The sequence below is a fragment of the Chlorocebus sabaeus genome, chromosome 7, assembly GCF_047675955.1.
Source record: "Chlorocebus sabaeus isolate Y175 chromosome 7, mChlSab1.0.hap1, whole genome shotgun sequence".
In the NCBI taxonomy this organism is placed as follows: domain Eukaryota; kingdom Metazoa; phylum Chordata; class Mammalia; order Primates; family Cercopithecidae; genus Chlorocebus; species Chlorocebus sabaeus.
In genome coordinates, this window is record NC_132910.1 from 28,106,737 (window position 1) to 28,121,127 (window position 14,391).

Genomic DNA, 14,391 nt, shown 5'->3' on the forward strand with positions numbered 1-14,391 from the left:
GTTATTTTCTTCTTGCTGTGGATAACTGAGACACAGAAGGTCAAGTGACTTGCCTGGTGCCGAATTTTATGTCAGATCCTCCTGCCTCCTTGTCCAGTGTTCATCCTGCTGCAGGCAGGAAGTGGGGAAGGGTCCAGCAGGACGTTTCTGCAGAGGATGAGGTGGGAGGAAGGGTCTGCGAAGCTATGTTTGGAGGAAGAACTCTTATAAATAGCATCTCACACAGGGTGAGCTAACAGTTTATGCCAGATGAGAAGTGGATAAATGATTTTACAAATTAAGTAGCTCCTGAGAGACTAGTGTGTTATTTAAAACAAAACACACCTCTTCTCCCTCCCCCGGTGAGTTATTCTGGTAGAAATTGGTAGGTTTTTTGGAAGAGATCTGCCTGGCAAAGAAATGGCTATTTAGTACAGCCAGCTTTCTCTTGCTGCTGTCAGTTTCTCAAATCCCTCTAATTGCATTTTTAAATTCAAATTCTCATATTTTAAGGGGCTTGTTAGGGTTTTAAAAAAATTGAAATGCCATCTACCTGAGGAACATTCAGCCAGGAGTGACTGATGTGACCACTCAGTAATTCTGGCCTTAGCATCTATGGCTGAGCTGTGAGATATCACATTATAGTCCAGCAAATATTAATAACTTTCCAAAATCAGAATGCCACAAAATGTATATTGGTTCTTTCCACAGAAGCCTCCCTGCGTCACTTCTATACATTTTCATCTCATTCTGTTCTTTCTTGTACCGTGAAGCCTGGGGTACACACATGCTCCTGTGACAGATTTATTTATGGTTCTGCCCAGCACTGATGTCTCTGAAAACCAAAACAGGGTCTGGGAAGGAAAGATGAGGTAGGTTGGACAGCTGTGTCTGAAGCCTGATTGCAGTTCAGCTGGGTCAAGTTATTTTGACCCTTCCCGTCCACTGAGCCATGCTCACCTCAGGGCCACCCCTGCAGTGTTGCTGATCTGCTTAAGTGCCCGCGAGAGCTTTTGAGCTGAGTTCAGCAGCAAATTTGAAAGGAAGAGTTCTCTCCTCTCATCACTCACCCCCACATATAAGAGCAAACTACTTATCCTTGGTTTCTGCCCATTTGCAAATTGATAAGCATCACACACATCCTTTTAAATAGCAGCCTCTGGCTGGGCGCTGTGGCTTACACCTGTAATCCCAGCACTTTGGGAGGCCAAGGCAGGTGAATAACCTGAGGTCAGGAGTTCAAGACTAGCCTGACCAACATGGTGAAACCCCGTCTCCACTAAAAGTACAAAATTAGCTGGGCATGGTGGCAGGTGCCAGTAATCCCAGCTACTCGGGAGGCTGAGGCAGGAGAATCACTTGCACCCGGGAGGCGAAGGTTGCAGTGAGCCAAGATCGCACCATTGCACTCCAGCCTGGGCAACAAGAGCGAAACTCCATCTCAAAAAAACAAAACAAAACAAAACAAAAACAGCCTCTGAGAGCCACAGGAGGAGTTTTAAATACAATGAGGTCACATGAAATAATAGTTTAATAAGTGTTTTAGTTCCTTCCAGAAATGACAACACATAATACTAGTTTCCAAAAAAGTCATTAATAGAAATAATGAAAAACAGGCTGGAAAAAACCACCTTGTTTCTTTCCACTATTTAGTTTTTAAAAAGCATTTTCTAGACATTCTAGAAATTCTGCTTCTCAGGACATGAGGTTGAAATGGACGCCTGAAATTTGAAAGAGCCAAAGGCCTTTTCCTGAGGGTGGAGTGATAAGAATGTTTTGCCGTGATAACTATCTCTTTCGATTTGATATAACCCGGTTGTCTTTAAGTGTCTTCTAGTAACATCTAGAGCAACAAGCCTAGGAAATGTACCCTACAAGTTAAAAATTCCTGGGCTGACTTCACGTAGATGACATTCTCTCTCATCTATCTGAAAAACAGGAATGATGACATTTGACTTGTCTTAACCCAGTCCAGCAGGAATGCTGGGAGGTACAACAGCATGCAGTGTTTATTTTTCCTGTTGCTTTGCATTTCAGTATCCTTGCCATCTTCTCTATATGAGCTGATATCACAGTGAAAGATCATCACACCCTGCCAGGCATTTTGCTGGAGGTACATAACATGTTACCTTGCAGGTAAATTTCATAGCTTCCAGCCGGAATTGCTTTTTTGGAAAGTGAAATTTTTCCAGGAGAAGATAAGAAAACTTAAATAATTAATATTAAGCAATTTTAACAGCTTGAGGAAAACCAAAGATTATAACCTGTGATGAGATGGTGCAGCAGATATGGATTGATTGATTGATTGATTGATTGATTTAGAGACAGAGTCTCGTTCTGTCGCCCAGGCTGGAGTGCAGTGGTACGATCTAGGCTCACTGCAAACGCCACCTCTCGGGTTCAAGCGATTCTCCTGCCTTAGCCTTCTAGTAGCTGGGATTACAGATGCCCACCATCACAACCAGCTAAATTTTGTATTTTTTTCAGTAGAGATGGGGTTTCACCATGTTGGCCAGGTTGGTCTCAAACTCCTGACCTCAGGTGATCCGCCCACCTCGGCCTCCCAAAGTGTTGGGATTACAGACGTGAGCCACTGCGCCTGGCCTGGATATGAATTTTTTAGCCACCTGCAGCCTCTAGGATTAGGCAGATTGAGAAAACAAGATGTCACCATTAAAGCCAGAACTTAGACATTTCAAGGACATTATGAACCTCACTCACTTGTGAAGTACCTCTGATGCTCCAACTCCAAGATGGGCAGATTGTGGAGAAATAAATATTTCCCTAGTCATTGTGATTACATTCCTAATGGACCTTCTCTGGTGCTGATATTGAAATAATACACAAGTTGTCAGTACCCTTCAATTCTGTTGGTCAAAAATAGGTTTTTCCTGTTTTATTTATTTATTTTTCCTTTAAAATGAACATATACTTCCAACATAGAAGTTGTAACCTTTATGTTTAACCAAGTTTCCAGTTGAAGCCAGTTTGGGGTGTGTGTGTATATATACACACACTGATTTTAAATATATATATATAGAGAGAGAGTATGTGTGTGTGTGTGCAGTTGAGCTGGGACCTTTTTAGTGGTAAAAAAAAAAAAAAAAGTAAGTTTTAACTAAAAAACATTGTCTTCTTTCCATCTAGCTATTTTAGGCTAAGAGAAAAATGAGAGACTAATTACAAAAACCGTGTAGTTTAATTTCTGTTTTGCAAAAGAAGCAGTAGACACTTAATATAAATGAATTCAAACTAGAAGCCACTAAGACATTTACTTCCTTTCTTCAGTTAAATATATTGGGTATTTGCCTCACTGTTTTATAAGTATGAAAATATGTGTCAAATTAAGGTGTCAAATTGCACAGCTCTGGTAACTGGCGACAGGGGAGGTAGAACAAGGAGTTGACTTTCTGATAAAGGTCTTGGTGTCAATTTCTAATAATTATACATGGGTGGCCCCTAAAGTGAGGCTGACTTGAGTTCACAGTAGCCCTACCTGATGGTACGTGTGCACCATTAGGCCATCTTAGTTTCCTCCCTTGTTATAGGTAGATAAAACAGTATCTACTGTAAGATTGCTGGGAAGACTAAGTAACATAATCAGTGTAGAGTTTCTCCATATGTATGGCACATATCAGCTGCTCTACAAATGGTAGCTACAGTTAATATTCAACTCAACTCTAAGACCTTGGGCGAATCCCTTAATTCCTCTGACCCTTAGCCTCTGTATTTGTAAAATAAGAGTACTGTTTACTCTACCTGCCTACTTACCCATGGTATTGTCATGAGGATCAAATGAGAACATGTCTTAAAAGGGGTTTTAAAAATGAGTAGTTGGCCAGGCACGGTGGCTTACACCTATAATCCCAGCACTTTGAGAAGCCGAGGTGGGTATATCACTTGAGGTCAGGAGTTCAAGACCAGCCTGGCCAACATTATGAAACCCGTCTCTACTAAAAACACACACATTAGCCAGGCATGGTGATGGGCGCCTGTAATCCCAGCTATTTGGGAGGCTGAGGCAGGAGAATTGCTTGAACCCAGGAGGCAGAGGTTGCAGTGAGCCAAGATTACACCATTGCACTCCAGTCTGGGTGACAAGAGCAAAACTCCATCTCAAAAAAAAAAAAAAAAAAAGAATAGTTAAAATAGTTAAGAAACCAGTTAGAAGGCAAAGCTGTACATAGCATGACACAATGGAGAACATTACAAGGTTGTGTGTTGGCATATGAGGTTTAGAGAAAAGCAATGGTAGACCCTTAGGGAAAGAAGGCTATTATAGCATAATATTGGGGGACACTCCATATAGAGGAGGGGGAGGGTATTCAGCTGAGCCTTGAAGATGACAGAAGGCGGCTGGGGCAGGTGACTCGTGCTTCCACTGGCACCTCCTGTTGGCTGATCTTTGTGGTCTCATCTGTCATTTCAGGCTGAGCTCATTGGAAGCCTCACCCACAAGCTGGAGACCCTCCAGGAGGCGAAGGGGAGCCTGCTCATGGACATCAAGCTCAACAACGCTCTGGGAGAAGAGGTGGAGGCTCTGATCAGCGAGCTCTGCAAGCCCAATGAGTTTGACAAGTATAGGATGTTCATAGGGGATTTGGACAAGGTGGTCAACCTGCTGCTCTCCCTCTCAGGGCGTCTAGCCCGTGTTGAGAATGTCCTTAGCGGCCTTGGTGAAGATGCCAGTAATGAAGAAAGGGTAGGTGGCCTCGTGATGCAGTTCAACAGGTTCTCCCTCAGAGCCCACATACATAGAGAGGTGCCATTAGACGCCATCCTTTCTCTCAGGAAGATTTGTGGCAATATGTTTGGGGCAGGGAGAGAATACATATATAGGTAACCAAGAAACAGAGAAGGTATTTTCTGTGTCAAGATATAATGCTGGCTGGGCGTGGTGGCTCATACCTGTAATTCCAGCATTTTGGGAGCCCAAGGCAGCCCTAGCCAACATGGTGAACCAACATGGTGAAACCCCGTCTCTACTAAAAATATAAAAATTAGCCAGGCACCGTGGTGCATGCTTGTCATCCCAGCTACTCAGGAGGCTGAGGCAGGAGAATCACTTGAACCTGGGAGGCAGAGGTTGCAGTGAGCCGAGATTGCACCACTGCACTCCAGCCTGGTCGACCACCTCAAAAAAAAAAAAAAAAAGATGTAATGCTGACACTTAAGGTTCACGGAATTCTTGGGAAAGTAAAAACCACAGGCACCAGAGTTTCTTTCCTCCCAACTGTCTTCCTTCCTTTCTTTCAAAAAAAGATAAAAACATGATGAGTACATTGGAACAGGGAGGGGGCAGGAACACAGGCTCAAGGCTCCAGGGTATCTTACAGGAGGGGCCACAGGCACTCCATGAGGATGCACCGGGGTGTCTCCACTGCACCCCCTCCTTGAAGGGAGGGTACAGGGGGACAGGTAACAGTGCTGACCCCGCTGGAGACAGTTCACCAAGACCTTCCACCTGTCAGGCACTGCAAGCTTATGCACAGTCTCATGGAATCCTCACAACAGCCCAGTGGGGGAGCTAGGATAGGAGTCCTACTGCAGACCCCAAGTTGTATCACTACATTGAACAGAATTCCAGAGCTACAGAGCATTCTTCGTCTACTCATCTGTACAGCAAATAGTTAGTGGAGGTCTCGTGTGCGTCACTTAGTGGACTGACTAGGCACAACTGGGATACATTTGTGAGCAAAGCAGACAGATCCTACCCTCCTGATACTGAACAACAAACAGTAGACACAATTATTTTATATATATGTGCACAGTGTGTGTGTGTGTACACATACATGCTAGAAGATGGAAAGTACTCCAGCCATGAAAAGGGGCTCCTTTTCTTGTCTATGCTACCATCTTTTTCTTTTTTTGTTGTTTTCGAGACGGAGTCTCACTCTGTCACCCAGGCTTGAGTGCAGTGGCGCAGTCTAAGCTCACTACAACCTCTGGCTCCCAGGTTCATGCCACTGTCATGCCTCAGCCTCCCGAGTAGCTAATATTATAGGCGCACACCACCATGCTCAGCTAATTTTTGTATTTTTAGTAGAGACGGGGTTTTCCATATTGGCCAGGCTGGTCTTGAGCTCCTGACCTCAGGTGATCCACCCGCCTTGGCCTCACAAAGTGCTGGGATTGCAGGCATCAGCCACCGCGTCCAGCCTACCATACCATCTTTCTTTTTCATTGCTGTCATGGATTCTCCAATAATTTCTAATATATTGCATTAAAAGGAAAGATGTCCTTTTTCAAATAGATTTTAAAAGGATTAGAAAAAGTCTGGATCCTAATCATTTAGGAAAGTGACCAGCATTTAGGAACTCTGCAGCACCACTCTCAGCATCTACCTCATGTCAATGTGCTGAGTCAGCTTCCTTATCTAGAAATTGTCTGATACTACCTAACTCAGAAGTGTGTCCTTTCCTCCTTTCTTCCACTTGACAAACAGCTAACAGTAGCCTGTCAAATATGAGGTGCTGTGTCTGCTGGGGACAAATGCTGACTAAGACACTGGCCCTGCTCTCCAGGAACTCACAAGTTGTGGAGGAAAGCAGTATGCAGGAGCAATTGTGTGCTGGTGCTGAGCATAGTGAGAAACAGCCACCAAACACTTCTTAGTTGGGGGAGTGTAAGGCAGGAAGGACTTCACACAGTGGCACATGAATACAGTTTAGAAGAACATCTTAATTCTAAGAGGACTGAGAGGTGAAGGGCCTCACCATTTAGAAGAAATACCATGGATAAAGTCAAGAAAGAGATGCCATATTTAATAATTGATTTGCATGTGGTTTGGTATGTCTAGAACATACAGTGATTGCTTCGTTGGTTTGTTTTTAAAAATAGTGAGCTAAGGCTGGGCACAGTGGCTCACACCTGTAATCCCAGCACTTTGGGAGGCCAAGGCGGGCAGATCACGAGGTCAGGAGTTTGAGACCAGCCTGGCCAACATGGCAAAACCCCGTCTGTACTAAAAATACAAAAATTAGCCGGGTGTGGTAGCGCGTGCCTGTAATCCCAGCTACTTAGGAGGCTGAGGCAGGAGAATTGCTTGAACCTGGGAAGCGGAGGTTGGAGTGAGCCAAAATCATACCACTGCACTCCAGCCTGGATGACAGAGCAAGACGGTCTCCGGAAAAAAAAAAAAAAAAAAAAAAAAAAGTGATCTATAGGAATATTAGAAACTGACAAAGTACATGGCTCCATCAAAAGGGATAAAGAAGCAAGTTCAAAGAAGGTATGGGAAGGATTAAGGGGGAAACCAGGAAAGGGTAATGAGGGCTCCTCCCCTTGTCTCTCACCCAGAGCTAGCATCAGCAGCAAAGCCATTATCGGCCTCTTTCTGAAGGAGCAAGGGGAAGGGAGCCCTGATCAGAACCATAGCTGTAGCTGCCCTATAGCACTGAGGCCCTGGTGAAAGAATGCAACTGCCACTAACTCGAAGCCTGGCACAGAGGCAACCAGGGATACATGCCACAATTTCTTTTTGCACTCTCCAGTCTTTTCCATCACTCCCTGTGGTCAAATCCAGACAGCAAGGGAGCCCAGTGGATGCAACCCCTAGAGTTCAGATTCCCTCAGCACAAGGCAGAGGAGAGCGGACCTGGAGAGGCAGACACAATATCCAGCACAGAAAATCATCACAAAGACCTTACTGCAGTCATACCCTAGACTTTAGACTTCAGCCTGTAGGTCGGGAAGAGTCATGAACTAACTTTCGTGACTTAGTCAGCCTGGGGAGGGGCAAGATTGATGTTAAAATAACAGTTGGGAGGCTCATTGTAATAGTCTAGACAAGGAGGGTTTATGCTATTGATGTAGACAATTGTCCTGGGGATAGAGAAGAGGGAATAAATTAAAGAATGAATTTGGATTAGCAAGGGGCATGTTAGATGAGGGGAAGGGTAGAGCAGAAAATAATTCCAAGTTTCCTATTGGGCCACCTGGATGAATGCTCTAGATATCTGAGATAAGAAAGACTAGAGAAGTTTCTAGTTACGGCAAGATAAATTGTTCTAGAACCGAATTAAATTCAACACTTACATGCATGCCTCCACTCTTAAATACAAGTAAGTTTGCTCACCTGAAAAATACTACAGCAGTATTGGTTAACTAAAACTATAAGTAGAAATGAGAAAAGGAAGAAAAATAGTTATCCAATGAGGAGTAGTAAAGACCCGAATGGGGGAGGAGTATCTATAAGGCTTCAACTGAATCTCTTAAAAAATTTAATCTGAAGCAAATATGAAAAAAGTGTTCATATTAAGATTTGGCACCATTAATGATAGGTATACAGAGTGATGGGCATTCTCTATACATTACTGATGTCTAAAATATTTTATATATTTTTTAAGGTAGGTGATGAAAAAATTCTCAATTTTTAAACATATCTCTATGGTACTTTGAAAGGCATCTTCATTCAAATTCAGTCCCTCAGGGTTTTTTTTTTTTTTTAAGGTATGTTTTTCTGCTTAGGGAAAGGAAACTTATGCCAATAAGCCTTAATTGTTCACTTTTCCCCCAGGCATTATTATGTAAGATGTGACAGGCTAGTTTAGGGGGATTTAGGGCAAAGACACATGAGCCTTTGATAACTCTACATAAGCTATTTATATTGAGGTATAATTAAGTGATTCTATTTCTTGATTTTTATTTTAATTTTCTGCACTTTTTTTTAAATTTCAGTAGGTTTTGGGGGAACAGGTGGTGTTTTGTTACATTGATAAATTCTTAGTGGTGATTTCTGCGATTTTGGTGCATCCATCACCCAAGCAGTGTACACTGTACCCGATGTGTAGTCTTTTATCCATCACCCACCTCCCACCCTTCCCACTGAGTCCCCAAAGTCCTTTGTACCCTTCTTATGCTTTTGCATCCTCAATAGCTTAGCCCACTGAAAACTGAGAACATATATAAATAAAAAATAAAGAAAATAAAGAATATATATACACATATATACACATACTCTATATACACACACACACACACACACACACATAAACACGTACCACATTTTCTTTATCCACTTATTAATTGATGGGCATTTGGGCCGGTTCCCTTTTTTGCAGTTGCAAAATGTCCTGCTATAAACATGGGTGTGCAAGTGTGTTTTCCATATAATTACTTCTTTCCTCTGGATAGATAACCCAGTAATGGGATTGCAGGATCAAATGGTAGATATACTTTTAGTTCTTTAAGGAATCGCCATACTGTTTTCCATAGTGGTTGTGCTAGTTTACATTCCCACCAGCAGTGTAAAAGTGTTCGCTTTTCACCACCTCCATGCCAACATGTATTTCTGATTATGGCCATTCTTGCAGGAGTAAGGTGGTATCGCATTGTGGTTTTGATTTGCATTTCCCTGATAGAGATGTTGAGCAGTTTTTCAAATGTTTGTTGACCATTTGTCCATCTTGAGAATTGTCTATTAATGTCCTTTGCCCACTTTTTGATGGGATTTTTTCTTGCTGATTTATTTGTAGATTCTGGATATTAGTTCTCTGTTGGACACATAGCTTGCAAAGATTTTCTCCCACTCTGTGGGTTGTCTGTTTACTCTGCTTTATTTTGCTGTGCAAAAGCTCTTTAGTTTAATTAAGTCCCATCTATTTATCTTCATTTTTGTTGCATTCCCTTTTGGATTCTTAGTCATGAACTCTTTGCCTAAGCCAATGTCTAGAAGTGTTTTTTCTGATGTTATCTTCTAGAATTTTTATGGTTTTAGGTCTTAGATTTAAGTCTTTGATCCATCTTGAGTAGAGTTTTGTTTAAGGTGAGAGATGAGGATCTACTTTCCTTCATCTACATGTGGCTTACCAATTATTCCAGCACCCTTTGTTGAATAGGGTGTCCTTTCTTCCCTTTGTTTTTGTTTGCTTTGTCGAAGATCAGTTGGCTGTAAGTATTTGGCTTTATTTCTGGGTTCTCTATGCTGTTGCATTGGTCTATATGCCTGTTTTTACACTAATACCATGCTGTTTTGGTGACTATGGCCTTGTAGCATAGTTTGAAGTTGGGTAATGTGATGCCTCCAGATTTGTTCTTTTTGCTTAGTCTTGCTTTGGCTACGTGGGCTCTTTTTTGGTTCCATATGAATTTTAGGATTGTTTTTTCTAGTTCTTTAAGAATGATGGTGGTATTTTGATGGGAATTGCATTGAATTTGCAGATTGCTTTTGACAGTATGGTCATTTTCACAATATTGATTCTACCCATCCACGAGCACAGGGTATGTTTCCATTTGTGTGTGTCATCTATGATTTCTTTCAGTGTTTTATAGTTTTCCTTGCAGAGGTCTTTAACCTCCTGGATTAGGTATATTTCTAAGTATTTTATTTTTTTGCAGCTATTGTAAAAGTGGTTGGGTTGAGTTCTTGATTTTATTCTCAGCTTGGTCGCTGTTGGTATATAGCAGTGCTACTTATTTGTGTACGTTGATTTTGTATCCTGAGACTTTACTGAATTCATTTATTAGATGTAGGAGCTTTTTGGATGGTCTTTAGGGTTTTCTAGGTATAGGATCCTATCACTGGCAAACAGCAACAGTTTGACTTCCTCTTTACCAATTTGGATGCCATTTCTTTCTCTTGCCTGACTGCTCTGGCTAGAACTTTTAGTACAATGTTGAATAGCAGTGGTGAAAGTGAGCATCCTTGTCTTGTTCCGGTTCTCAGGGGGAATGCTTTCAACTTTTCCTTGTTCAGTATAATGTTGGCTGTGGGTTTGTCTCCTCAATTACTTTGCCTAAAATGTCTGAATGATTAAATATAAATTCTTTTGAATTTAAAAATGATATTATGTGTCAGCATGTTGGACAGAGAACCACATAAAGATAACGTATGCTACAATATCACAGAGAAGCATAAGAAACTCTTAGAGTATGACATTGCCATCATTGTTCAACAGAATTTCTCTCATTTTAGATTCAGAGGCCTGCAAAAGAGAACTGAAAAAATGGAAACTGACTTCTTTAGAGATGGGAAATATGATGATCTCATTGTTATTATGAATTAGGGAGAGGTTCTCAAACTTTAGCCCCAAAAGAATCATCTGGAAGCCTTGTTAAAACAGGTTACTGGGCCTCCCCTCCAGAGTTTTTTATTCAGGAGGTGGAAGAGGGCCTGAATCCTTGCATTTCTAACAATTTCCCAGGTGATGCCACTGCTGCTGGTCCAGCAACCACACCTTGAGAACCACCATATTAGTGTATATACTCAAGGTACCGTGATTTTTTTGGGTTTTTTTTTGTTTGTTTGTTTTTGAGACAGAGTCTCACTCTGTCACCCAGGCTGGAGTGCAGTGGCATAATCTCGGCTCACTGCAACCTCCGCCTCCTGGGTTCAAGCAATTCTCATGCCTCAGCCTCTCAAGTAGCTGGTACTACAGGCATGCACCACCATGCCTGGCTGATTTTTGTATTTTTAGTAGAGACGAGGTTTCACCTTGTTGGCCAGGCTGGTTTTGAACTCCTGGCCTCAAGTGATTCACCCGTCCCAGCCTCCCAAAGTGCTGTAATTTCAGGCGTGAACCACCATGCCCAGCTGATTATTGGTTTTTAAAGTCAAGAATCCAAAAGCAATTTTATCCCCAATTTAATGTAACACCTCTCAAACTGAAGCTACCCTATGATGTTATAAACTAGAGAATGCTGTAATATGTAATATAAGGATAATAAGCTGATTTTCAAAAAGTTAGCCTCCTTACTTAGGAGTGACAATAGGATTAGAGCTTAGATATTTCCCACTTCTGTCAGAGGTGTCCTTGCAGGGAGTCTGGCTCTTTTCTCCTTTTCCCTGGCCCTCATTGATCTGTCTGATTTTCCCTGGCAGAGCTCTCTCTACGAGAAAAGGAAGATCCTGGCTGGTCAGCATGAGGACGCCCGGGAGCTGAAGGAGAACCTGGATCGCAGGGAGCGGATAGTGCTGGGCATCCTGGCCAATTACCTTTCAGAGGAGCAGCTCCAGGACTACCAGCACTTCGTGAAAATGAAGTCCACGCTCCTCATCGAGCAACGGAAACTGGACGACAAGATCAAGCTGGGTCAGGAGCAGGTCAAGTGTCTGCTGGAGAGCCTGCCCTCAGATTTCATTCCCAAGGCTGGGGCCCTGGCTCTGCCCCCAAACCTCACGAGTGAGCCCACTCCTGCTGGGGGCTGTACTTTCAGTGGTGTTTTCCCAACATTAACCTCTCCGCTTTAACCTCTTCTAAAATACCCAACCAAAAGATCACTGTTTCTCTCAACACTATTTAATCTGAAAAATGTTTCAGTACAAACTACTGTTTGAACTATCTGGGTTACTGGTGTTTGTTCTGGATGAAAGGAAAAAAATTATCTCCAGGAGGAAGCCTTTTTCCTTCTTGCCCTTCCTGATTGATCTTCTGAGAGCTCGAATGCTGCTGGACACGTACCCCTTTCTATTATTACTTTGCAGTAGAAAGAAAGTTATTGAAACTGAGAACTGATTGGAGGGTGTTTGATCATTTAGTTTTTAACAGGCTGAGGCAACATGGATCAGTGTGTGTCCCCCTCAGGAATGTATCCACAGTGGCCTTCCTTGCTGGTGGGCAGTGTATCCTGATGGCAGGGTACAAGTACCATTAATGAAGGGTCTGCATAAAGCCTTAAAAAGACACACACTAAGAAAACTGTAAAACCTTGAACATTGTTATTTATATTTTTTAAAATGGAAAAGATCATTATGTTTGTTGTGCTAACCACTTATTTGATTCTGTTTTGTGGTGGACGTAGACGATTACGTTTGAGCTTTGTATTTTGTGAAAACCTTAATGAAATGAATTCCAAAGATAGTCACGTTGAGCGTGAAGACTTTTTCTTAACATTCCTGTCTTATTTTTACAAACACAAGCAGGCATTCTGCACTTCCACTGGACCGAGTATGGGGGAGTCCTGTTCCCCTGCTCTTTTCCTGCATCACACCTTCCCCAGGAGGAAGGCCTCATGCACTGCGGTTATTGCATCATTTCCTAGTGCTTCATGTCATTATCACTGGTGGGGAAACAAAGCTAAATTGTATTAAGAAAGACAACAACTCTCAGACGTATATCATAGGAGGAGGACATCCAGAATCCAACAAAATTCAAAACGGAACCCATGCTGTTCTCCTGAACAAGATTTGGGCTAAACACAGCCTGTTTATTGAGACTGTTTTCATGATGCTTTAAAAAAAAAAGTTTTCTAAAATGTCAAACCTGTCAACCACACTTTGATTAAGAACTCCCTCCTTAACCTGTGAAGACTGATTTTGCTTTATGGTGTTTCAGTAATAACATTCCAGAGGTTACTCTGTAACTCCAGTTGTAAGCCTATAGAAACGAAATGGAAGGCTGAGGAGTTACGGGCTGGCAGCCAGGCTGTGTTTACAGCTGCTGGAGATAGCAGGAGCCTAATACTTTGAGCAGATGGTACATCCCAGGCTGTGCTGTAGGTAGATTTGTTATTTCACGTTTGATCTGTGGCTGGTGGCCACCTTTGTTGATTTGGGCTTACGAGTTTCATAGTAGCCAGTGTTAGAAAATTGGGGGAGTAAAATTTTGCAGTAAAAAAAAATGACAAGGGAACCAAATGTCCCTTCTCCCCTTAGTACATTTTAATTACTTAATGAAGTTTTATCTCCTAGGTAAGAATATCAAAATTATAGTTTGGGTCTCCAGTAGAGATGTGTTTTGATTAACTTATAAACAACTGGCCACCCAGAAGTTTCCTTTGCATAGTCAACCAAAGCTATGGCTTTGTTCTTTGGAGCTTATATACTGCGTGACTCTATTGATACAAATAAGACAGCACCTTGGTTTCCCAGGGGTGTTTTCATTCAGAGGTCCTGTCTCCCAGGGAAGCAGTAGAACCAGTGACAGCATTCAGTAGCCACACTGCATGGTCATCAGTCTTAGGCCAACATGGGCCTGAAATTAACTCCATCAGTAACTACCTGTGTGTCTTGCTGATACTGAATGAGCCCTCACAAGCCAAGCCAGGTGGAAGCCAGCCAGCAAACACCTACAGCTATTCTTAGTGAAATTCCTCAGAGGAATCCAGGGGGCTCCCAGTTCCCAACACTCTTCAAGATTACCATTTTTTGCAATTTGACTGGGGAACATTTTACATATTCAGTCTTTCTCAATAACTTTTATTTATTTTCTTTAGAAAGGGTCTTACTGTGTTGCCCAGGCTGGAGTGCAGTGGTGTGATCACAGCTCATTGCAGTCTCAGCCTCTGAGGCTCAAGCCATCCTCCCATCTCAGCCTTCCGAGTAGCTGGGACCACAGGTGTGCACCACTATGCCTTGCTAATTTTTTGATTTTTTTGTAGAGACAGGGGTCTCACTATGTTGCCCAGGCTGGTTTCAAACTCCTGGGTTCCAGGGATCCTACCACTTTGGCCCCAGAAGTGCTGGGATTATAG

At 42.4% G+C, this 14,391-nt stretch overlaps 1 protein-coding gene across 4 annotated transcripts in view; it reads left to right on the forward strand.

Annotated features, from left to right (window-relative positions):
* The window catches only part of SHROOM3 (shroom family member 3), a 345,976-nt gene extending 333,197 nt beyond the window's left edge, over positions 1–12,779 (forward strand). For all 4 annotated transcript variants that reach the window (XM_073017420.1, XM_037988966.2, XM_007998951.3 and 1 more), the window contains 2 exons: positions 4,409–4,681; positions 11,801–12,779. In XM_073017420.1, coding sequence (XP_072873521.1) covers positions 4,409–4,681; positions 11,801–12,169 — 642 coding nt within the window. In that variant the 3' untranslated portion in view covers positions 12,170–12,779. The remainder of the gene's footprint in view (positions 1–4,408; positions 4,682–11,800) is intronic.
* Positions 12,780–14,391: the final 1,612 nt, after the last annotated feature.